At 39.9% G+C, this 23563-nt stretch overlaps 1 protein-coding gene across 2 annotated transcripts in view; it reads right to left on the bottom strand.

Annotated features, from left to right (window-relative positions):
* The window catches only part of SHANK2 (SH3 and multiple ankyrin repeat domains 2), a 240978-nt gene that overhangs the window by 24513 nt on the left and 192902 nt on the right, over window positions 1–23563 (bottom strand). For both annotated transcript variants that reach the window (XM_041459183.1, XM_041459184.1), the window contains 4 exons: window positions 11061–11196; window positions 9240–9320; window positions 8842–8850; window positions 6089–6109 (listed from right to left, as the gene is read on the bottom strand). In XM_041459183.1, the coding sequence (XP_041315117.1) occupies window positions 6089–6109; window positions 8842–8850; window positions 9240–9320; window positions 11061–11196 (247 nt within the window). The remainder of the gene's footprint in view (window positions 1–6088; window positions 6110–8841; window positions 8851–9239; window positions 9321–11060; window positions 11197–23563) is intronic.

Genomic DNA, 23563 nt, shown 5'->3' with positions numbered 1-23563 from the left:
TGGTCTTCACATGTGCCTATTTAAAATTCCTATCTGAAATGCTTTTTAAATGACATAAAAATATGGCTGTGGTGTTGCTTTCATCTTATGGACTCAATTTCTTATCCCAATTTCTTTTCTTTTTAAATACAAGTAGCTTGTTTTTAGCATGAAGACCAGGAGTGATTATGCATATAATTAAGTTTCCATGTCTGGAAAGAAAAAAAAAAAAAAGCAGCATCTAAATCAAGTTGGTGCAATTATTTGCACTGCATTCCTTTTAGGTTTTTGGCACCTTCCGTATATAAACCAAAGGCCTTGCCCTGCTTAATTTGTAAAAGAATAGCTGGGAAGTAACTGGATAAAAACTTCAGGGGGAACATCCGTGGATGGGAGAGCCACTAAACGACAGTTTGGGCAAACAGTGAGTATGGGGATCTGGGCAAGGCTTTCAAAGAAGCAGATGAACAAAAATTCTGGACCACCTTCCCAGTGCTAGCAGGCAGGTGAGAATCTACTGATTTCAAAAGAGAGCTTGGTGAGACCACAGGAGTTCATCTGATAAAGTTGCTTGGCACAGAAGCAATTTCACCTGACAGTGTCCCTTGGGGAAAACCAGGTGACTCATGTTTGGTTAAAATGGTTAAAAATGGATTTGTGCCCGCTGAGAACAAATGGCTTTCTTTCCAGCTTTTCAAACAGGATCAGATGTGTAAAAATTCATGAAAGACCAAAAGTAGGTAAAGTATAACAAGGCCTTCAACACATCACTGAGCATTTAAAGACCAGCCTCAGTTGAAGCATGGATTCAGAGTAAGAACATTAAAGGTTAAGTTCTAAATCCAAATTTGTTGTTTATGATCAAAATTAGAGGAAAGAAACAAGTTCAGCCTACAGTTATGTCCTGTAAATATAGAATTAAAAATATACAGGAATGGAATGACCTGAGTTTTCATGTGGACAATTAGGCTAATCCTCATCAATCTGCCACCACTATATTTTAATCTGGAATTACCTTTCTCCAGTCCCACCCCAAATTAACAATTTGCAGGACTGTGCTTGAATCACAATGCCCAAACCACACATTTACCATACTGCAAACAACAGGCAGAGAATATTATTTTAGCAGTCAGCATAATGAGGAAATAATAAAAGTGCTTTGCAATACAGTCAAACACAAAAGGCACTTGAAACACTTTCCTTCTATGAAAATTAACTAAAAATACTTGTCTGTTCTCTGGGATACTGTAAATTCTACAAAGTACTCTAAAATAAAAAAATAATAAAATGTAAAATAAATCAATAAAACATAAAAAAATTAGTTACTAAAATTAATCATTTAACATTGAGTATCTATAAATACCATTACATGATTTATGAAAATGCTTTGTAGGTATTCACAATAAAAAGCTCTCAAAACTTTCTTGAAGGAAAGCCTTATTTGTGTTTCTAGGGCTGAAAACAGCTTCACATTATTACACACAAGTCACATTTACACATTATAACCACACCATCAAAAGTAATTTTTAAGGAAGGCAGAAAACGGATATGTTCAAATTCTTTCCAGAGATACAATTTTCAAGTACCAGCTCTTTAACAGCATGTTCATTATTAAGGAAATAATGATACAGGCATTTAAAATACACCTGCAATGCTGAAGCCTTGCAATTCAGCCTACCTTGAAAGAGGAATGGTCATTGTCTAACAGTGGTTTCTGTTCAAGAACAAAAACAAAGCAGAGAATATAGTCAATACCCACTCCTACCCTGCAAGCCAGGTGGAATTTAAATGGCAATTTGATGTTCTGTTTAAGAGACAGCATTTGAAAATTTGGCCTAGTCACAAAAGAAAGGCAATTGAATCAAAGAAACCAAAAAGAAAGTGGAGGATCTAAGACACTTACAGCCTTCTCTGGTCTTACACTTTACTCTCATGCTTCCACACCGAGGGGAAAAACCAAACAAACTATGAGGAATTATCTAAAACAATTTATTTTTCATTAGATTAGAAATTAATTAACATGGGTATGTGAACATTTGAAGGAAAAAGAAAAAAAAATAGCAGCAAAGGGAGTTTTGAGATGAGGGAGATAAGTCCTTCATCTCCCTGGCTCCTGAAAAAGAGAGAGAACACATTAAAAGTGCTGAAAGAGTTTTCCACTGCCCTAACTGTGCCATGTTGGGAAACACATGCAATTTTAACTGTTCCTCAAGCCCTCATGATTTTGAATATGTGCTTAGATATTAAATTGATAATATCTGAGCATAGTCACACTCACATAAACCAACGTATTTAATGTGTCTCTTTGCAAATGCTACAAACCCCACATTTTCTGTAACACTTACAATTCCTTTTCCAACTTCTTTTGTACCATTGTCTTGTTTGGCTGATGCAGAAAGGTTTTAAAAACCTTTTCAATTACACTCCTGTAGTAAAGGAAAGCAAGTATCATGACAGGGCGCTACCTCCTCAAGAAAAAGCTGATAAATTCATAATAACAGTGTAGATGAGAACACCCATACAGACTCAAGCAGCCTCTACTCATGATTCCCAGTGTTTCCAAAATGTTAAAGCATCTCATGAAAGGTAATTCCTGGTCTGAATAAGTCTTTAGTATCAGGAGTGTCCTGTTAAGTTTGGATTCTGTGGCACAGGTTGCTGATCAACACATTGCCAAGTTATTTTTCATGGAAAACACAGGTTTAGCATTGTTCCCTTTTTGAAACATGCCAATTTTCAATACTTTGCTCTCACAAATTGTTTTACAAGTACTTATATTGTAGCCACGGTCCTAATCCTACACTTACACTGCTGTGGGCTCCCCCAAGTTACACTACAAGCCATAAAATCTGCAGCCTTGCTGCACCGACCACAAATGGGGCTGGCATTTCTTCACACAGACTTGACAAATTCCACCCAGAGTCACTGCTTGCTGCTTGAGATAAGTGACAACCCGATGACAACCTCTTCCTCATTACTACACTGCCACCTCATTAGAATTTCAAATATGTAATGTGAATCAATTACTTACAAGGGATAACCTTCAAGAATTCTTCATGAAGCCTGATGCCTTTTGCTCTCATCTTCTGAAATAGTGTCTGGTGAAGATCTGAAAACCTTCTTCCTACAGAGAAGTACTGCAGGTGCTGGGAGCTATCTCAGGAGCTGCTGTGGTGAGTGCTGTAAAAGTTGCTTTGGTGGTATTCCCATTGTTCCCTGCAGACAAATCTCCATCATCAACTCCACCACAGTGAAATAAAGAAAGTGAGTTTTGAACCCAGACGGCTTTGGGAGTGGTCTCTTCAAACAGAACAGAACACTGTGAGCTAATCCACTGCTTGGCATTCATTTATATATATTTGCTCTGCAATTTCATTGTTTCAGATGCCATTGGAAGGTGCCACCTTTGAAACAATGGACAACAGGAATGAGATGAAGTGGGAATGCTTATTGCAGACAGAGCTAATAATATTTCTTTTGAATGCCATCAACTGATATTTTTCTATTCAAATGCCAGTCAGACTTGATGCCAGGTAACAATATTCTGTGTTGATGATACCACAGTTATTGTGCATCTGTGAGGTGGTGATAGAATCTAAACCCTTCAAAGGAGAAAATCCATTATTTGTAGTTGGTACTGCAGCCCACACCAAAGCCCAAAGACCAGGACCAACACACATACTTTATCAGTACATGGTATATATCAGTATTTTATATTGATTACCATATCAAATCTAAGAACAAACAGCACCACCCCAGCTCACAGCTGACACCCATGTGACACTGCCAGCAGATTATTTATTAATGCAGAAGGATTATTTGTCATTCCCATTTCACTGTGGAAATTTAACCTGCTCTGTTCTTAATTTTGTCCTTTCTCTTAGAGGATTTTATATTAGGTGTTTTAAAATTCAACTGTCCACTTCAGCTTTCACTGAAATTCCCAAAATTACTCACTATATCAAACCCATTTCCTGGCAGCAAAGAAAGCTGAGGAGCAGGAAACTTTTAAATCTTGTATTTAGACATTTACAGATCTTAGCTTATGGATGTGTTCCTTAGGGATCATATAATTTTCAAATTCTCCCTCCACAAGGAGTTATTCATAAGTCAAAACAAAAACTGAAGGAAAAGCCATTTAAAACTAACCTCTCCACCAGCTGCATAAACTTATGAACAGAGTTAAATATAAAGTTTTAAATATTAATTTTGAAGCTCTAATGATACCTATTTTCCCGTCGTGATGATGAAAATTATGGCCTCAAATTTTTCCCTTAATCTTTCATTTTCAGAGTGTTTTCAAGCCTTCATTTCAATTTGCTGCATGAATATCCTGGGTACTGTTCAGTATTAATGGAATCACATTTTAAGTGCTCCCTCCAACAAGTTCTGCTACAACTCTTGGTTTACACGTTGCCATAACTTACTCATACAATGGTTCTTGGAAAACTACAGGGCACAGGAAAGAAGAACACCTCTCCCCCATCCCAGGTATCCCACAAAATCCAGAAAGTAGTTTGGAAACACAACCCTTCCACACACACATTTCAAGGCTGGAAGCTACCTCTGAGTCAGGCAACTACTGCAAGCAGAAAGTCAGTGGCACAGATGAAGTTAAATTTTAGTTAAATTCATGCTTTGTAACTGCAGTAAATTGACAGAACTGCCTATGCCATGCTGCTCCAAACCTAAGGATTTTATCAGCTTTTTAGACACAAATACCCTATCTTCTATCCTGCATATAAAAAATATAGCCTATGTCCTGTCCTGCCCTGCCTTTCCCCTGCTTTCCCAATGAACCAGAACCCATCTCCAGAGATAATCAACAAGACCAGTCAGACAAGAACCACAGAAGCCATTATCGTTATCTTAATGCCTCCCTCATCTCTGACCCAGAAAACTGAATTCGTGGTTGACAGAAGACTCTACACAAAAATACAAAGATTTTTTTTATATGCTGCCAAAACATATTTTTCAGTAGCAATGTGGTTTATTCTGTCATAATCTCTGAATGGAGAATAGCAAATATCCCTAGCTGGAACCTCTGGTAACCACCTGAAAGGAGGTCAGGAAAGAGCAGGAAAATAAAGAGTGGAAAATAACCCAATTCCGTCCTATTAAATGTCAAAAAGGAAAAGCCTCCCTGCTGAGAGAAGACACTGCCTACAGCCTAGATTTCTTTTCCATAACACTGAACCTCATCCAAGAGCAGGACACAGCCTGTTTTTCACCAGCTAGCACCCAGGGGCTCAGGGAAGTGGGAGACTCTTCCTTGGGCCACGCTCCATGAGAAGGTGGAAATGAACAGCCCCTGCTCGGGAGAGCTCACAATCTAGGGAAGCAAAATGACGTACAGGAGCATGGAAAAAGTACAGCTCAACACAAACAAACTCTCTGTACACAAAAATACATTCATGAAAACTATTAAAATAGCACTGCTATTTCTACCTGCCCCCCTGCCTCGCCATCAGTGCTGGGATGATTGCTCAGTGGGGATCTAGGGGAGGTGGGTCTCTGGGAGAGATTTCAAGGAGAAGGTGGTAGGTGGCCTCATGAATCAGTCCAGGGAGGGCACTCCATGCATACAGGACAGCGTGGAAGATGATCTACCAGACAGAGCAGCATTTCTGCACGTGAGAAGCTCAGGTGTGGTGTGCAAGATCCCTGATTCCTGAGCCAGACACAGTGTGGGCATGGGAAAACGTGTGGCCGCTGGGGAGACGAGCGGGATCACTAATGTGGGACTGCACTGGGGGGTCACTGGCCACTAACTCTCTGTGGCTGCCAGTCAGCACAGGAACCGTGAGGAGATGAGATGGAAGGGGTTGGAGAAGAGTCAGGTACAGAGAAGGAAAAAAAAGGCAAGGTGAAGGAAAGGAGACAAAAGGAAGAAATGCAGGGGATATTTTCGAATGTGGTCTTCTATTTGAGTTTCTTAGTGTGTTTGCAATTTATTAACTAATTAACTAAAAAAAACATATACAATAATTAATGTACATTTGACACCATAAAAGAAACTGGACCATATGCCAACATTTACATTGTTATTATCCTTCACTATGGAAAGGTGAGAAACAGGTTAAACAAGAGACAAAATGCTTCCCCTTACCCTTCTTCTTCCGTACTGAAGCTTGGAAATAGAAAGGGAAGGAACTGTGAATCAATTCTGAAGGTAATGTTTTATATGCTAAATCCTCATCTGTCATTTTGATGCAAACATTATCCTTCCCTCTAAGATGTCAGCCTCTCTCTGCTCACCTCGGCTAAATAGGTATTGGTCTCAAACCACAGTAGATAAAATCTGCTTTTGCCAAGCTGTTTATCAGGGTTTAAGAGGAATTTCTCCCCTGCAGTTATTAAGAATACATGCAGACAATTTTTTTCCTAAGTTCTTTTTTAAAAGCAGTAATTGGGGCAACTTATTGATACCAGGGCTGTCAAACTATGATAACATCGGGCATTCCCCAGTCTTTGCAGATTTAAATGGAAAGGAATCATTAGCACACTGCCATCTTTGGATTAATTAATTTAAAAGAGAACAACTCAGATGGTCTGCTCTGTATTATGAAGAACAGAATAGCTCAAAACATGTCAATAAAACTGCAAATAGGGTTCAGGGCCAGGCAAAGGAAGTGATTCTAATGACTGCAAGGTGGATAATTTTTTTTTTTAAAAATGATGTTTACCTTAGCTAGAAGACATTACAAAACTATGCAGTCTAAGGGAAAGCAAATGGGGAGTTTCTATTTACATTTTTCTTCTATTACATAACAAGGGACATTCAATAAAATTAAAGGCATCACATTCAAAACCAATAAAAAGGAAATACATCTGTACACAGCACATAATTAGCCCGTGGGATTCTTTGTCATGAGACATTATTGAGACCACGAGCTTCTCCAGCTCAGGAAAAAGGGTTACACATAGGTATTGATGAGAACATCCACAGTGCTCATTTATAGGTTCTTCCTATTTGGTTTGCACATATATGGCATGAAAGAACTCATTCATTAGAGAGTTTAATGGCTATAAAAATGTGGGTGTTCTCATAGCTCTCACAGATGTCCAATATATACACAAATACATAGAGGGATATATAAATTATAGATAAATACACACATACAAGCTGTGTTTTATGTCAGGAGACAACTTTTAACTGATGATAGGGAGAACACTTTCCCTGTGGAAGCTTGTTCAGTTGCTGTGCAATTTAAGAATTCTTGTCCCTTCTGGTAATAGCCCTTTTCCACAAAGGGACAAATATGAAAATAGGTAGACCACAGATGTTATTTGGAACAGCAGTCACATTGTTTGCTAGGGTGGCAAATGTTCAGAGTAGCACAGAAGTGGCATTTACAGACTTTTGTAGGAAGAAAGCAAATTTCTGCCACTACTACAGCTTTCCTAGGGGACAAACACCTCTGGAACATGGTGCAGGACTATTCCTCAGAACAGAAAACTCCTGCCACTGCAATGTCTACTCCATCTGGATAAAGGCATGAATGGGAAATGTGCTTAAAAATGGAAATATGTCCCATGGCTGCTTGTTAAAGTAGCTGCAGTGGTTTCTGCCACTTGGTGAGGACAAACAGCAGAGCAAGGGCCACAGCTTGAGCAGTGGGGTGGGAAAGCTAAAATATGATGGTCTCCACTGGGGACATTACTATTAACAAGCTATTCTTCCCTAGGAAAGTGCTGCTTGGGCTTTAAGATCAATATCTCCTGTGGAGGATTGAAAAGTCAGAGAAATAGAAGAATATCCTCAGCTTGAAAGCAATTGACAGAAGAGGATAACAAAGGGACAAAAATGGTGCTTAAATGTTGCTGTCCCCTTGGGAAAGGTGGTTGGTAAACCAGCAAAGTTTTACAAGCTCTCAGCACTCCATGAAAGAAAATGAAAAACATCCAGACCCACAAAGTGTGCTCCAGAAATAATATTTTACATTTTAATCCTGGAAGAAAAATAATGGAGCATTCACAAGCTGATGACACCTTGGGTTAAGCTCCTAAATTTCCTTGTACATAAAAACCAAATTTTCTGAGACTTGCTGGAGCTAAATAATCAGACTGGGGTGGTTTTTTTGGTCTTCATTTGGTTGTTAGACCATAGAGAAGACAGTACCTGCTTCAGCACCATTTTGCTGGGAGACTTCCCACTGGAGTTACATGACCTGACTCACTAAAGGATGGATAGGGTCCATCTGCCCCAAAAACCACTGACTTACAGGGGGAAGAAAAGGGGCCACAAGGCTATGATTCCTTCCAATTGGCCTTCAGATGAGTCCATGTCAGGAAAACCCCAAGACCATAAAATTAAGTATTTAATTGTAGAATTACATGGAAAAATGATTTTATAGTGTGGATTATTATATTATTACTCTGCAGTGAAGGATGTGGTTTGGCTTTATAACCATTTCTCACTTGCTAAACACACTGTTTTACTGTTATAGCCACATAGAAATATGCACTGGGCTTTTCCCTTTTTATATACGATTTATTCATATTTCCATGTCTAGCTGCAGAAATTCTACCTTTTAATGACCTAACAGATTAAAAACAGGAAGAAAAGAACAATTACCTTCCTCATTTCTAGAAAATGAATAAAAATTCCTGAAGAATTATGCATATCTAGAGTGTGGATGATCAAGCAAAGGAATCTACAATGACATTTCTCAAAACTAGCAAATAAAAGACTGAATGCTCAATAATTTTTATTACCAATAGTGAGAGGAGTTAAGTTTATATCATGCACGGAAGTCAAAGTGATATCATAATATGCACTTTTTCAGATCAAATGAAACAAGTTGAAGTTGAAGCTGCTTTAACACTGTCAGCTTTTAATAACAGCTTCTGGCAGCTTACCTTTATCCACTAATGAGAGGCCACAGAAATTTAAAATAAAACAATATTAGATGAACTGAAAATTTAGAAAGCAAAGCTAACAAAACATGATACAGCATTATTTTCTTTTTTTATTCTCTTTTTTTTTTTCTCTTTTTTGGTAGATGTGCCAAACTTTGATGATGCATAAAATGTATCAACATTCCCTTGCGCAGCAGTAAAGGCACAAGTCTCCACAAAAATCGTTCATGCGAGTCATGCACATTTTGAACTCTCCAAAGATGCAGCATTCTTAAAACCTCCTCTGCTCTAGACACTGTACACAGTGCAGCTCCCTTCACCAATTTCACATAGAGACATATAGATAGATATTTACATCTCCACCAAGCCAGCATGCTTGCCAAAAAACACTTTCTTACCAAGCTCTTCAAGCTCTGAGGTCATGGACTTAGAGCGCAGGGTCAGTGCAGTGGTTGGAGCTCGCTTAGGAGGTGGTGGGGCTGTGCATGGAACAGAAAAACACAAGTGTCAGCCAAAACACACCCTCTGGAAGCCCTATGCTCACAGCCACAATTCCATATCCATTTAAAAGAATAAGCTCCATGAAATAAGGCGAGAATAAATACCTACATGTGGAGGAAAAAGCCCTGAGATGCTTTTCATGGACTGAATTTCTCCACTGTTTCTGGCTCTAGCGTAGGTTGCTTGATACATCCGCAAGCTTTTATGTAACAGGATACATAGAAACATTTAAAGCTAAATAACTGTGCACTTCTGTTTCCCAGCAGGAAAAGGGTTTTCCAGAGAAAGGACCTCGCAGCAGTGGTGCCCCTTCTGAGAAACATGCAGAGCTAAAAACCTCCTGGGCACCAGCCAATCTCTGGCAGATTAATTTAATCTTTGCAGAAACTGTTCAATCCGAGAAATACAGGAAAGACCATTCACATGGATCTGAATTTTTAAGGTGACTCTAAGGGAAACGGGTGATCCTCAGAATATATAAGATCTTAAAATATCCAGGCAATAATCTAGCACAGAAACTACCATCTGTGCTTTAGTATCCTGGTAACAAATATTTCTGGTGGTCAGAAAAGATCATCTCATTCCAACCCCTCTGCCACACCTTCCACTATCCCAGGTTGCTCAAAGTCCCATCCATCCTGCCCTGGATGCTTCCAGGAGTGAGGCAGCCACAGCTTCTCTGGGCACCCTGTGGAAAGCCTCACCACCCCCACAGTAAAGAATTTCCCACTAATATTTAGCCTAAACCTGCTGTCTTTCAGTTTAAAGCATTGCCCCTTGTCCTGTGTCTACATTTAAGGTCAATATGATATATACCAAAAGGCAGAGGCAAAAAGGTTTGTTTAAAATGTGTGAACAGTATTTCCATCAAGCCAAAAATAATGCAAGACCATGCTGGGACATGATTTAGTTTAACACAGCCTTTCCCCTCCGCCCCACAAGCTGGTCTCATTCTTTTTTGCTTTTTAATTATTATTATATTTAATAAGCAGTGGAGGTCAAAAACACTTCCAGCATAGACATAAAGTTTTAATTTCATGGAGCAGGAGGGATGCTGGAGTGCCAGCCCCTCACCTGCTCCCGTGCTGAAGAGCCAGGTGTGTGTGAATGATAACTCATGGGACTGTGGGAGGAACAGGAACTTTCAGCAATGTGCTGCAGCTGCAAGGAGCACCAGTGAGCAGCAGCAATCTTTCCTGCTTAATTATAATTATGAGGGCCTAATGACTTCCCCGCATAGCTGGGAAGCCAAACTCTGGGGCATCTAAGGTGAAGGAAACAGTGTAAATTCCTTTTTTGTTTCCTCTTTTTATTGGGGTGAAGTTTTCATGGTGGTTTTTTGGATGGGTGGGTGAGAAACACTGCTAAACTACCCCCATTTCAAGTACATTTGAAATTAATAAAAGATCATTTCTTCTTAGTGCTTTTCCTCTCTCACTACTGCAAGAAATTTTACTACAAGATCCTCAGACATATACATGTGGAAAACTCACAGAGATTAATGCCAAGCATGATGAGAGAACACTGCTCTTTTGGCCACATGTTAATGTCTAACCCAACAGAATTAAATCACTCCAACTTAAAAAAGAACAGGGCATTTCAAATTTGAGAAGCAAAGTCTAATAAATCAGAATTTAGAAAACAGTAATTTCATGCCCATTCTTGGTTTTCTGTGAAGGAAGAGCAGAAGAGTCCATTAGGAAGAGAGAAAAATGTACCTTTCTTCCTTGCTGTGTCATCTGGATCAAGATTCCTGGTTACTGTGACAACCTTCAGCACGAGGTGATTGCCCCCCTGTCGAATCATGTTCACCACCTGCCTGTGGCCAACTTTCACTACATTCTCATTATTAACCTGCACAGAAAGGAAGGAGTCTTTTAGACCAAAATGCAGAAACTTTTTGTTCTATCATTTTTATAAAAAGAACGTGGAAGGAACAGATAGAAACAGAATTTCTAGTTACTGCCTTTTAATGAAAATATGTATTTAAGGAACAGTGCACAGCTGACATGATGACCAGAAAACAAAGCTACTCCTTTGGGAAATGCACATCTAAATAAATTCAACCAAATCATGCCCTTTACATATTTTATTTACAATGACTAGAATTTTACTTCTGCAAGTTTCTGGAGGATCTCCTGTCCTGGAAGCAAAGGCAACAGGGCCATAGCAGGTCCAAAGAGTGTCCAAGGAAAAAGAAGAGTTAAATACATGAAGCCCTGAGCAGTAACTGTGGTCATGCCAATTAAACTTCAAACTGCACTGCAACACTTAGCTTAGGGGGGGAAAAATATATATATTTTTATATATATATAATATATATATATTATATATATATTTTAAAATATATGTATATGTACTCTCAGTAATTTCTAGTACTAAATCATCATTTTTGCTGGATTTGTCTTTCCATAATATCAATTAATAGACATAGAAGAAAGCAGAGGCATGTAAATAAGCACAGCTAAAAGTAATTTATTTATTCATTCAATCTATAAGGAGTCACTGAAAGTTATCTGAAATTTGAATGATGACAACATGTAAGACTGAAGTGCTGCCTGTGCTATTTGAACATAAAAGATATTGAGGAATGGAGGAAGAGCTGCTGCCAGGATACATGCTGGGAAGTTGATCTCTCTCCAAAATTCCACTGACTCAGTAATATTTCACTGAGATCACTCAATGCCTCCCAAAATGAACAGTCATTTTCAAAGTAAGTGTTTTTAGCCTCCTCTATTTATTCTGACAGGCTGGGCATCTCACACTCTAAAGGATTTACAGTTCAGAGCAGAATCTCTCATTAAATATTATTGCTGCTTAGCGGAACAAACAGCACAAGCCGCCCCACTCCAACCTGAAATCATTTTTCCATCCATTGTCTGGAAGGAAAACCTTCCCTTTTTTCAGGCTTCAGCTGAGCCAAAATGCATTTTAATGAACCAGTGCATTGGTAAGCCGTCTTTTCAACAGAGTGCTGCAGTGGGGAGCCTACAGGACGAGCTGTGTGCTCTGTGCCTGAGCTCGGGGTGCTTTTGGAGATGCTTTTTTGGTTCCAAGTACTGTGACGTAGGTGGAACACATGCTGAACATCCAGACCTGTTGAGCAGGCAAAGACGAAGTTCTCTCATTCTGTAGGTGGAGGGTATAAAAGAATATTGATTTAAATAGGACTCTTGCTGGTTTGCTTTATTTTACACCTCCTTAGCATCTGGTATTTAATTCCAAGAGATATTTATTTAGCTGGACCAATGGCATCTAAATTTAATCTGTCTAAAATACTGAAGCAAACAGTGTACCCATTTACTTCTGAATCCTTCCAGTATTAAAGCCTCAACCAGGTAATTTTTTTCACATAAAAAAAAAAATCATGTAATTAAGAATTATGGAATGCATCCACTCTATTTTTACTGGAATTAAATTTCAAGCCTGGAAACCAGTAAGGATTACAATGTAATCCCTAATGCTGTCAAAAAATAGAGCCCTCCAAACAAATCAAAAGTCAATATTAATCAAACACATGTACACTTCACTAGTGTAAAGTGATAAATGTGTAATATGATAAACAGCTTATGCAGCATCCCATCTGTTCCCATCGTTCTGTGCAATGATATTTAACATTTAGAGCAGGAGCAAATATATACAACACATTTTTTTAAAGCTGCCTCAGAAACAGAACCTGTAAATGACTGTTTATAGCAGCTTTGTTGAAAAGGCACAGTTACAAGAGCTGGGACTGAAAAGATTGATCTGAAAATAAATAAAATAAAAATATTGATAGGAGAGCTGGAGGTTATTTAACTCAGAGTCTTACGGAAATACTAGAGAACAAAAGTATCATGGCACCAGAAGAGCAGAACCTCATCTTCACAGTCTTTAGCACTTCAGGGGGTAAAACTGGAGCATGATTACAAAGTAATAACTTGGGAATTGTCAACAGCTTATAAGTGACATTATTTCTTTTACCCTTCTTCAATATTTCATCGAGAAGCCAAATGCTTGCAGGAAGGGCTGTTAAGCAGTGAGAGACCAGAGTTCAAGCAGGTTTGTCTGACAGTTTTAGTTTGATTTATTCAGCAAAACTTTTCCAGGTGTGAATAATTTGAGGCAAATCTCTCTCAACTTCCACTTCAAGCTTTGGCTAGGAGAGTTTGTAAACCAGTAAAGCAGGTATCTATTCCAACTGTGCCAATTCATTTCATAATCACCTGTGTTCTCTGTATTAAATGTAATCCCACTCTTTAAAACACTCAAAAACTACTTTTTCTTTTAGCAGCTAGGTGTTTGGAAGGAAGCTCTAGAAACAAAGAGTAAAGTTGTTTTGCAGGCACAGATTTGTGTCTTTCCTTCTTCTTCAACCCAATCTTTCTGCATATTTTCTGCAATCTTTCACTGCAAAACCTGAGGTTCTTATTTTCCTTCTACTATTCCACAAAACATTTTTCTGCTATGTCCTATAAGTGAAAATAGATAATAGAAATAGACGTGTGAGGAGGCTGGGTCTGTGCTACATCAATGAAATCTGGTCATCCAAGAAACAAAATGCAAGGAAAACTGCCCTTTGGGACATCTCACAATTTCAACAACTCTCCTCTATCCACTCTGGACTCTTGGGAAAAGCCTCAGAATTCTGTATTTTTCAAAATCATCCTTTATTATCATCTGGTTACTGGGCAGTGGGATGGAAATTACTTTGAGAGAATTAATTTATGAAGTAATATGATCTCATGAATGTCTTTAAAAATAGTCCAAACAGCCTGGATAAAAACTTTTTTTCCCCAGAAATGCAGTTATGAAATGGGTTGAAAAATAATTAATATAATATAATATAATATAATATAATATAATATAATAGTAAAATAACCTGCACAGTAAAATAACCTGCACATTGTAAGCTGGCAGATGCATGAGCTGGAACACATTCACCAGAGCAGCCTTCCTGTAGGAAGGTGCAAAAGGAAAAAAAAAAAAAACCACTACCAGAAAAAGAGACCTTTGCAGACTTTGTTCTATTAATTAAAAATAAAAAAAATAATAAAAAAAAAAGATTAAAAAAATATAGGAAAAAAAAAAAGTCTTGATTTCTTCAATGCATCATCCTAATCCTTCCATTACCAAAACATTCCCTCAGTGGAAAAGGCAGTCAATAATTTTTAACAGCAATGAAGTAGACAGAACTCCATCATTATGCTTGGGATGCCCATTGCAGAATGGTTGAAGTTGGGAATGCACATCCTCCCAGAAGAAGCTTCTCAGAAGCTCTTTCTTATCTGCTGAACTGCTTGAAAAAAAAAACCCAACAAACCCCCAAACCCGTTACACACACTTACAACCCCCTGCCTACACGCTTTTTAAAATTCACCCTTTTTGATAAATATTTCACACACACAAACCCAATCACAATTTGTACCAGCGAAAATAAATAGCTCACAAGAGATTTTGCAGGCTCAAATGATGCTTCTGCATTTCAAGTAACCACGGAGTTGTGCACATGGCACTGCCTGTCAGCAGCCAGTAAGAGTTTCCCATCTGGAGACTAAAATGTGAGAGGAAGAAAGACACAGTGACCCAGAGACTTTTGGGGAAGTTATTTGTGCTCTCAGTGTACCCACAGTGCCAACCCAGAGGTCACCCACTGAAAACCAGCAAGGGGTTGTGGTGTTTGTGGCCATACTGGGATGGGCTGGAGCAGCTTTTAGCACAAACCAGCACAGATGTCCAGATTTGCACCTGACAAGCATATTTAGCGTCAAAAACTCTATTATTTTATCCTCTAAATTCATACTAAAGCTGGATTGAATGCACAAGGGTACATAGTGAATCCAGAAAGGCTTCTGTGAAAGTAAATTTGCACAAATTCTGTTGGCAGAATACTTCTTATTGAGCATCCCAGGAAAGACCTGAATATAAAAATAACCACAGATTCAAAGGAGGAGGCAAGTCAAAAAGGTCCAAAGCCAAAAGATGCTTTGGTGTAGTGACATTTTATGTGCTTACAAAATGCACTTCGCCACAAATTATACCAGGATTAACTGTCCCAAAAAGCTAGCACATGATTTTAACCTGTGTCTTAGATTAAAATAGAAAGTAATAATATAATATATAAATGAGTCCCATAATGGAAATTAATTTATGAATTTGTCTCTGCAAACCCAATTATTCCCATCCCACCACAGAAGCTTAAATAGACAGAAGCAAATGGCTTCAGTCCACCAGGCTCCAACTATTCATTTATTTCAACAGTTTCTGAAGCTGGCCTGGAAGAGTCTCTGGAAAATTCCTGAAGATTTTCTAATACAAATGGGAAGCTTTTTACATTCTGATCTCCCACAAACATCACTGATTCCCACAGGTGTTTGACCTGTATATTTGATTAAATATCCCATTTAATCTACTTTGGTGTAAAAGATGCTTCAGAGGCTTCATGCACTCTGTTGATTTAAAAGCTGCTTTAAAAACCCACCAAAAAACCCCATAAAAAACAAAAAACAACAAACAAAGAACTTCACAGAAGCAGGGATACAAGGATGTGGAAATTCCAGCTGCCATCTTGCATTAATGATGTTTTTGCAGTAATCCACTTGCTCACAGACTTGCCTGCCCTGGTGCATGGGATGACGTAAAGATGAAGCCAGTGAGCATGGAATTGTACTAGGTGATCAAAGGAGGCAACTTCCCACCTGAATTCTGTCACTTATGTGGTTTGTCCAGAACAAGAAATATTATAAGGAAGTATTTGACAGCCTTTCAGAAAAAAAAGTGCATATGAATTAAGGGAAAACCATCAAAATCATTCATAGCCTTGCTACAGTATAAATGTCTTGGCATAAACTCAAGTATTGGGGCACACAAACAAGATAAAAGATGCCTAAAAGAAAACACCCTGTGGAGAGACAATGTCCTGAAGTTTTGGATTCCATCCTATCACCACATCTGCCCCTGTTTGCACATGGGGAATGTTGTGCCTTCTCTGCTGCAGCTCCCGTGGCAAAGGGAGATGTCACTGCCTGGTGCTTGCTCTGGGCGAGGGCAGCAGGACAGGCTGGAGCCTGCTGGAACCTGGCACCTGCAGGGTTGCTCCAGCCAGGCAAAGACTTTTCCCTGGGCTGATTCAGCAGTGGTAAAAGCGCTGAGGGATGTGGTCTCTGCCTGGAGACAGCAGAGCTGTTGTGGAAGGGCTCAGCCGCTTCATCCCCATGAGTCGCACCAAAGCTTCAGTTGCGCTCAGGAACATCTATTTCTGAGAGAGGCACTGGAAGGAAGAGGCATCTCAGATCATAAACTCCAGACTCCTTGGTTGTCATGGCAACTGCATCACAAAATTTGTTTCTTAACATTTAGCCAAGCTCCATCTTGGAACTTCTCAGTTCTCTTGTCCCTGCTATTCCTGTTAGGCCCAGAACCTCTGAGAAGTGGTATTTTTTCTAATTTCTGTCATGGATGTAACCAGTTTGTATTATTTTCTTCCTGTGTAAAGCTACCAAAAGCCTAAATAGACTTTATTTCCCCCTTACTTTCCCAGCATTCTACAAACATATCATGTGGGAGTAATGTCCTGCCTTGGTTAAACACGTTTTAATAATATGACAAAGCTGAAAATCTGAATGGAGCATAACAGCTGTCAGTCCTTCAAAGTCCTTTTAAAATTTTTTTAACGTGTCTAACTTTAGTCAAACCAGCGTATAAAGATGGTCATGCACTCATCTGTGTTTCACCCAGCTAAGACTGGCCCCATGCCAGTGTCTGACCTCCCTCAAGGGAAATGCACAACTTGTTTTCTTCTAGTTAGTACAAACTCACTGGATTAGTTTGGGATCAAAGCTGATACCCCAAAAAAGCAGCAGGGTTAAGTGCTGCTTTTCATCTCTTACCCATGGCATGATTTAAAAGGCAGAACTATGTTAAATTAGCACTCTTATCTAAAATTTTGGATTTTGCATACTTATATCTAACCTGAAAGCTGTTTCAAGTAAGTGACTTCCATCCTCGTGAGACTACACAGAACATTTAAACATCACTCGATTACTTGGACCCTCTCCTATTAAAAATAATGGCCTCCATTAATTAGTACCTGTTCCTGTTTTGAATCCTTTGGTTTAAGTCACATTTCATTGGAGAGGTTCAATTAACTTTATTGCAGTTGATTGAACTGCAGTGCTCTGCAATCAATTAAGTGGCACTTAAGATGAATTTGTCTGATGTCTGCCAGGTGCAAGAGGTGGCAGCTTCTCATGTTTTAACTTCTCTCAGGGAAAAATATCCAATGAACTGTGCACATCTGTTTTGCTTCTTTTTTGCTTAAAATAAACTCACTGAAGATAAGCCGATAACTAATTTTTTTGCCCACATTCCAATGCTCAAAAAAAATGTACTAGTTTAAAATTCAGTGAAATGAAAATGAAGTTTGAAGTGCAACAGAGAGTACCTTTACATTATTCATCTTGTGAACATGCCTCTTATATTGAATTTGTTCTCATAGCCTATAAATTATGGTACATAGACAGCACCAAAAATAGAGTACCAAAAAATAGCAAACTAGAGGTCACCCATATGGTAAAGAAACATCTCTAGCATGTCTGCCCTTCACAGATGAAAGCATGCATGAAAATCTAAAACTGCTTAACCACTGCAACCAGAGCTGCTTCCATCTCATTCCCCTGGCATATCCAGTCATCCTCCTCTGCTGGGGGATGCTCGAAGGGAAGGGAAGGGAAGGGAAGGGAAGGGAAGGGAAGGGAAGGGAAGGGAAGGGACCCAGGCTGCTCATTCAAGCAGTGGGAAAACAAACTCCCATCGCTCCATGCTCCTCTGCTGGCCAGTCACCCACATCTTAGTTTGCTGCTCCCTCTGCACAGTCACTGATGCTTCATGAGGCCCTTCTGATAAATTGACTCCAGAGGGGAAAAAAATAGTCAAAACACAAAAGGATAATTTTGCTCTGGATGACAGACTGTCACTGTGATCTGAGTGCTGGGCCAGCTTAGGGCAGCACAGTGGGTGGAGCTGCTCTATTCTGCTGATCCAGGGCAGCAGGAAGAACAGGATCCCCTTTGGGCAGAGAGCATTTCCAAGCCAGGCCTATCTCTGGAGCCAGCTCCAGCTCTCTCCTGTGCTGCTGTGTGGGACAGGAACAGGGAGCAGAGGGAGCTGAGGCAGCGTTCCCGTTCCCGCTGTGCCCTCGGAACAGCGCCCACCTGTACACCCTGCCCCAAAGGGATGAAGGGCTTCAGACCCTCCTTAAACAATTCCCACCCCAACGCTGGAGGAAAACAGGAGGCTGTGTTCCACCCTAAAAATATCATATTTTTTCAAATGGGGAGTTGCAGTGCTGTTATGCAAGCACTGGGAGGACAATGGATCTTTATTTGAATTCTGAATGAACCACTTGATAAGTATTTACAGGAGGTAGAAGCTCGCAGGCTGAGCCCTTCTATTTTTAAAGCTGTGCATACCTACACTAAAGACCATTAGGCAGAGAATTCTAAAATATGGATCAAAATATAGATCTCTTTATGAGCATTAATAATACAGCCCAATATTCATTTACATTAGGTAAGCACCCTAAGTCAGGCAACACAATTTAAAATTAAACCCTGTACATGGGATATAAACTGCCTGGTTTTGTACATTTCAATGATTTTCTGTTAAAACCTTCCCAGAGATTACACAGATATATTGACAGAAAGTGTTGTCATCATGTGTTGATAATCTATATTTCCTCCTCCCACATACAGTCACTTTCCAGAAAATGCATCTGCTCTAAGAACAATATTAAAAAAAAATGTATTGCTCATGCATCCCTCTTTATGCAGGAAAACCTAATCTTAGAGCAGATGGAGATAATTCTTTCTTAAAGCCATGTTAGTTTTAACAAGGCTGCCTTAAACTTGGAATCCCTTGGAAATTTAATTTGGAGGCCATGGGAATGAGGACTGAAATCTGGGCCTGAGGAGTGTCTAAGCACATACAGAATAATCACAGAATAAACTCACATAAAAAATGTTTTCTGTGTTAGAACAGAATGAAGAAATACCCATCAGTCAGCTGGTGATGTGCGAGTGCCTTATTTTAATTTAGAAAATTACTGATTGCACTAACCATAATGCAGCTTTGTGCGTGTTTTATGCCAGACTTCCCAAACTGAAGATAAACCCCAAAAAGAGATATCAGTGGTGGAGTCATTGCACAGCATCGTTACAGACATGGAAATGTTTAGTTTAAAACAACCTCAAAACAACATCCAAATCTATAGGCACAAGTGTAATGTAAAACAGACAGGAGACACAAATACTGTTACACAATATTAACTCAACAAAAGCAACCAAAGACAACTTTCGCAGCTCTTTTAAAAGAAAACAAACTTGTTTATAAGAGCAACTTCATTAATTCATAATAAGGCTTTTTGTTGCCACTTTAAACAAACGACAAGTAATTTACTTACTCTCCACACAGAATAACCACTTTTTATCTTCTCAAGCAAGAGTACAAGTGCAAAAAGCTCCTCTCTTAAGAGGGAATGATTTATTTTGGTGAGTGAACAAGCATCAGAGGAGGATAAGAGCAGATTCCTCAGAGCATTTTGTCATAGAGAATAAGAATCATCAACAAACCTTTCATTAGGTTTGATTTTATTTGTAAATACTTTGGAAATAAAAATCTATTTTGGGACAATCTGGTGACTCACAGAGCACGAGGCAATTTCCTGCCCTTTAAAGAGGCTCCACCTTGGCTACAGAGAGCACCAGTCCCGAGGGAACACCCTCCCAGCAAAAGGCAGAACAGTGGAGCAAGGCTTTGCCTTCTGCACTGCTCCCAGCCCGCAGCAGCCAGAGATGCTGCAGCCTCTCCTTCGGGGACATTTGCTCCACAGTCTGATTCTGTATCCAAACAAAGCTTTGGAAACTCCTTTGGAGACCCTTCCTGCCTTCTAGTGGCCAGAAGGAAGCCAAACCTGTCACCTGCTTCCTTTGAGCGCCCGGAGCCAGCAGCAGCATGCTCAGCTGGGTGATGCTGGGGACGAGTCTGTGCCGTGACACACTGACATTTCAGGAACGCTCTCAAGAGCTGCACAACCTCGTGCCAACAGAGCAGCTCAGCAGAAGAGCCTTGTGGAGATAAGCATGCCCCAAACCTGAGCACAGGCACCGAAGAGAGGGAGACGAACAAAGCACGAATGCCAAACAAAGCCCAAGCAACAACAACATAACAGGATGTTCAGTCAGAAAGCAGCAGTTCCATTTGTACCAAAAGTAATTTTGGGATCACTAGAAAAGATACCCAAAATCACAATTTTGCAGACTTGTTCTCCTGCCACCTAAATTTTCTCTGCAACCCAACTCCCAAAATTAATGAACAGTGAAGCCCCATTGAGTTTGATTCTATGCAAAATATTTTGGAATGTGAACTAAGTCTTAGGCACACACGAAAAAAATCAGAAAAATAACATAGTTTGTTAAGAAGAACAGAAAGAGATGGTGCTGCCGCACACCAAAGGGCAGAAATGCTATGTGCTTCCAAAACTAAGGGAGGGAAACTTTGATTTAAACACCAAATATTATGCAAATCCCTTATAATTCAAATTAAATTTATATCCAGGTGTTGTAGAATGGAGTTTAAATGTTAGCCAAGCTCTTAGGCAAAGGTTTCAAACTTGGAGGCACTGTAGAAAGAGCTAATATTTCCCACAAAGTTGGAATTGCCAAAAACTATGTCAGTGTGACTCGAACACTGCCCTTGATGGATGGGCTCAGGGAGACCCAGGAGCTCAAATTCCCAAGGTGCTCAGCAAGCTGCATCCCCTTGCACAGGAGACGAAACCACCCAAGGTGTTGGAATGATTCCTGTGAGCACCTGATGTGCCAAAACTTCATCCTAAATCCCCATCCAGGGGAGGGCCAGCGACAGCAATGCAGATGGAATGTCACCCACCTCATCCAGCCCCTCCTGAGCACTCAGCCTCTGCTGGGCTACTAAATCCTGCTTGGCCAGCACCTTCAAGGGCACTCCCACTGCAGGATTTGGGAAGCAGCAAAGGCTGGGGACCGTTTCCAGGGACTGGGTGGGCGCAGCTGCCTTGCTTTGGAGCCTGACTCCATCTGTGTGACAGCACATTGCTCCCTGCCAGTGGCCACACATCCCAGAGAACATGGAATACTTGAATTTCCCAGCCTATGTGAATTCTACACGCTGCAGATAAACCTGGGAAAAAGAACTTTGCGTTTTGCCAAACATCCACCAGGTAACCCTGCTGGAGGTTACCAATTTCATTTCACAGCTAGCAGGAACAATTCCTTTAGTGTCACGTTGCTCACATGGCTTTCCCACCTCACACGGAGACAGAACTGTGAGAAGGAGGCACACTCACAGCTCTAATGTATAAATTTTAGATGACTTTAAGGTAGTGATTGATTCTCCTTGAGTGCCATCCTCTTTTTTATTCCAGCCTCTGAGCTCTTTGCCTAATTGCCCAAATTGCAGTAGCATCACATCTGATTTCTCTCCAAATACCTTGACCTAAATCAGCTTTGTCCCAGTTACTGGCATTGACAAGCCTGGCAATGGTAGAGGGATAATTTCAGTGCATCCTAATATGCTTTTTATTGATTTCCAGGTGGGGTTTTTTTAGACTACAAGGAAGACAGCCATGAAAGGCAAGATTTAGCTTCTGGAGTCTGACTGAGGCAACATAAAAGCTTCAGCTCTAGGAAACATTGTAAAAAGCAGCCTTAGTGTGTGCTACTCACTCCTACTACTGTGTCCCCCAAATCCTGCACAGGCAGCACTCCAGGAATTGCATAAATCCAGGACAGAATATCTTCTGCCACTGGCTTTGATCACTGCATGACTGTCAGCCTTCAGAGCATCTTCCTGCAGAATGCAAGGAATGCCTGATGCATGACCAAAGCTCCCGAGAGTCTCTGAAATTAAAACTATTTTTAGCCACCCTAAATATATGCTGTCTGAAATAGTTAAGTGAGCCATTGTTGCTAATACATAGTTCCTTTCACACATGTATAGAATACATGCTTATCACCCAGAGCACATTCCTTACTGAGGGAGCACAATTTTGTCCAGAAGAATGGAGAAAAATGTAGGTGTGTGCACTAGAGGCACTAGAAATAACTCTGCTAAAAGGCAGGGAACAGCAAAAAGCTGGGGGGTTCCGAGGCAGCAATTTAAAAACAAATAAATAAATCAATCAGGCAGACAAAAAGATGCCATTAATTAGTCCTTCTAATTTCTAAGCGGGGAAGAGCAGCTCTAATCTGATAGAGACTTTACCGACTCCATCAAATGGCCAATGTTGGTACAACAGGCAAGTGCTACTTAAAAATAAAACAAAAGGACAAAGGATTGGGAAAATCATCCTTTTAAGCACAAATTGACCCCAGTGTAAACGTTTCCCCAGCAGAAAGCTTTAAAGCATTTTGCTTATGTTCATATGGCAGTTCTTTCTCAGCGTTCTTGCCCAGAAGGAAAGAGCTGGAAGTTTTATGCTCCAGGAGAGACTGAATCTCATTGTATAATTCAGGAATTGGCTGCATCCAAAACTGGAAAAACTAATTTGTAAAATTCACTGGGCTTTGTATGCCAAAGTTAGGGCAAATAATTCGGGTTTCCTGATTTTCTGTGCTATTCCTCTGGGCCTGGTGGCTGTTTGTTTGGGAATTCCTGATCTCTGTGGACATTCAGGTCCAGCGTTATTTTCAAAGAGAAAAGAAGAGAGTGTCTCACAGAGCAGTACCTAGAAATTGAGGATATGGAAGAAAGTAGCAGCAACTCTCTGGAAAGTTTTCCTGCATCTATGGCATAGGCATGTGTAGGAAGTTGTGTGGATGCAAGAACTCTAAAAACAGACATTTTGTCACTTTGGTTAGAGATCAAAGACCTAGAAAACAGGATGCAGCCTCCTCAAAGCATCAGATTCTCAAGTTACTATCTAATATATTTCCATCATTGCTCAAAAATGAGTAATTTTATCATAAAATCCCAGCACCATAGAATGGTTTGGGATGGAAGAGACCTTTAGAGTTCCAAGCCCTCCTGCCATGGGCATGCACATCCTTCAGTAGGTTCAGGAGTTCCTTCCCATAAACCTAAACCTTAGGATAGAAGCAAACAAATGTCTCTGTTGCAGATAAAATAAATCAAATTTATTGGAACTTTTGAAACCAAGATTGCATCTTAGAACTCTATCATCACCTATCTGCACCAAGATTAAATT

This window comes from Pyrgilauda ruficollis, unplaced genomic scaffold (assembly GCF_017590135.1).
Source record: "Pyrgilauda ruficollis isolate IOZ18807 unplaced genomic scaffold, ASM1759013v1 scaffold132, whole genome shotgun sequence".
NCBI classification, from domain to species: Eukaryota; Metazoa; Chordata; class Aves; order Passeriformes; family Passeridae; genus Pyrgilauda; species Pyrgilauda ruficollis.
Note: the sequence above shows the minus strand (reverse complement) of the source record. Positions and strands in the feature narration are given on the sequence as shown.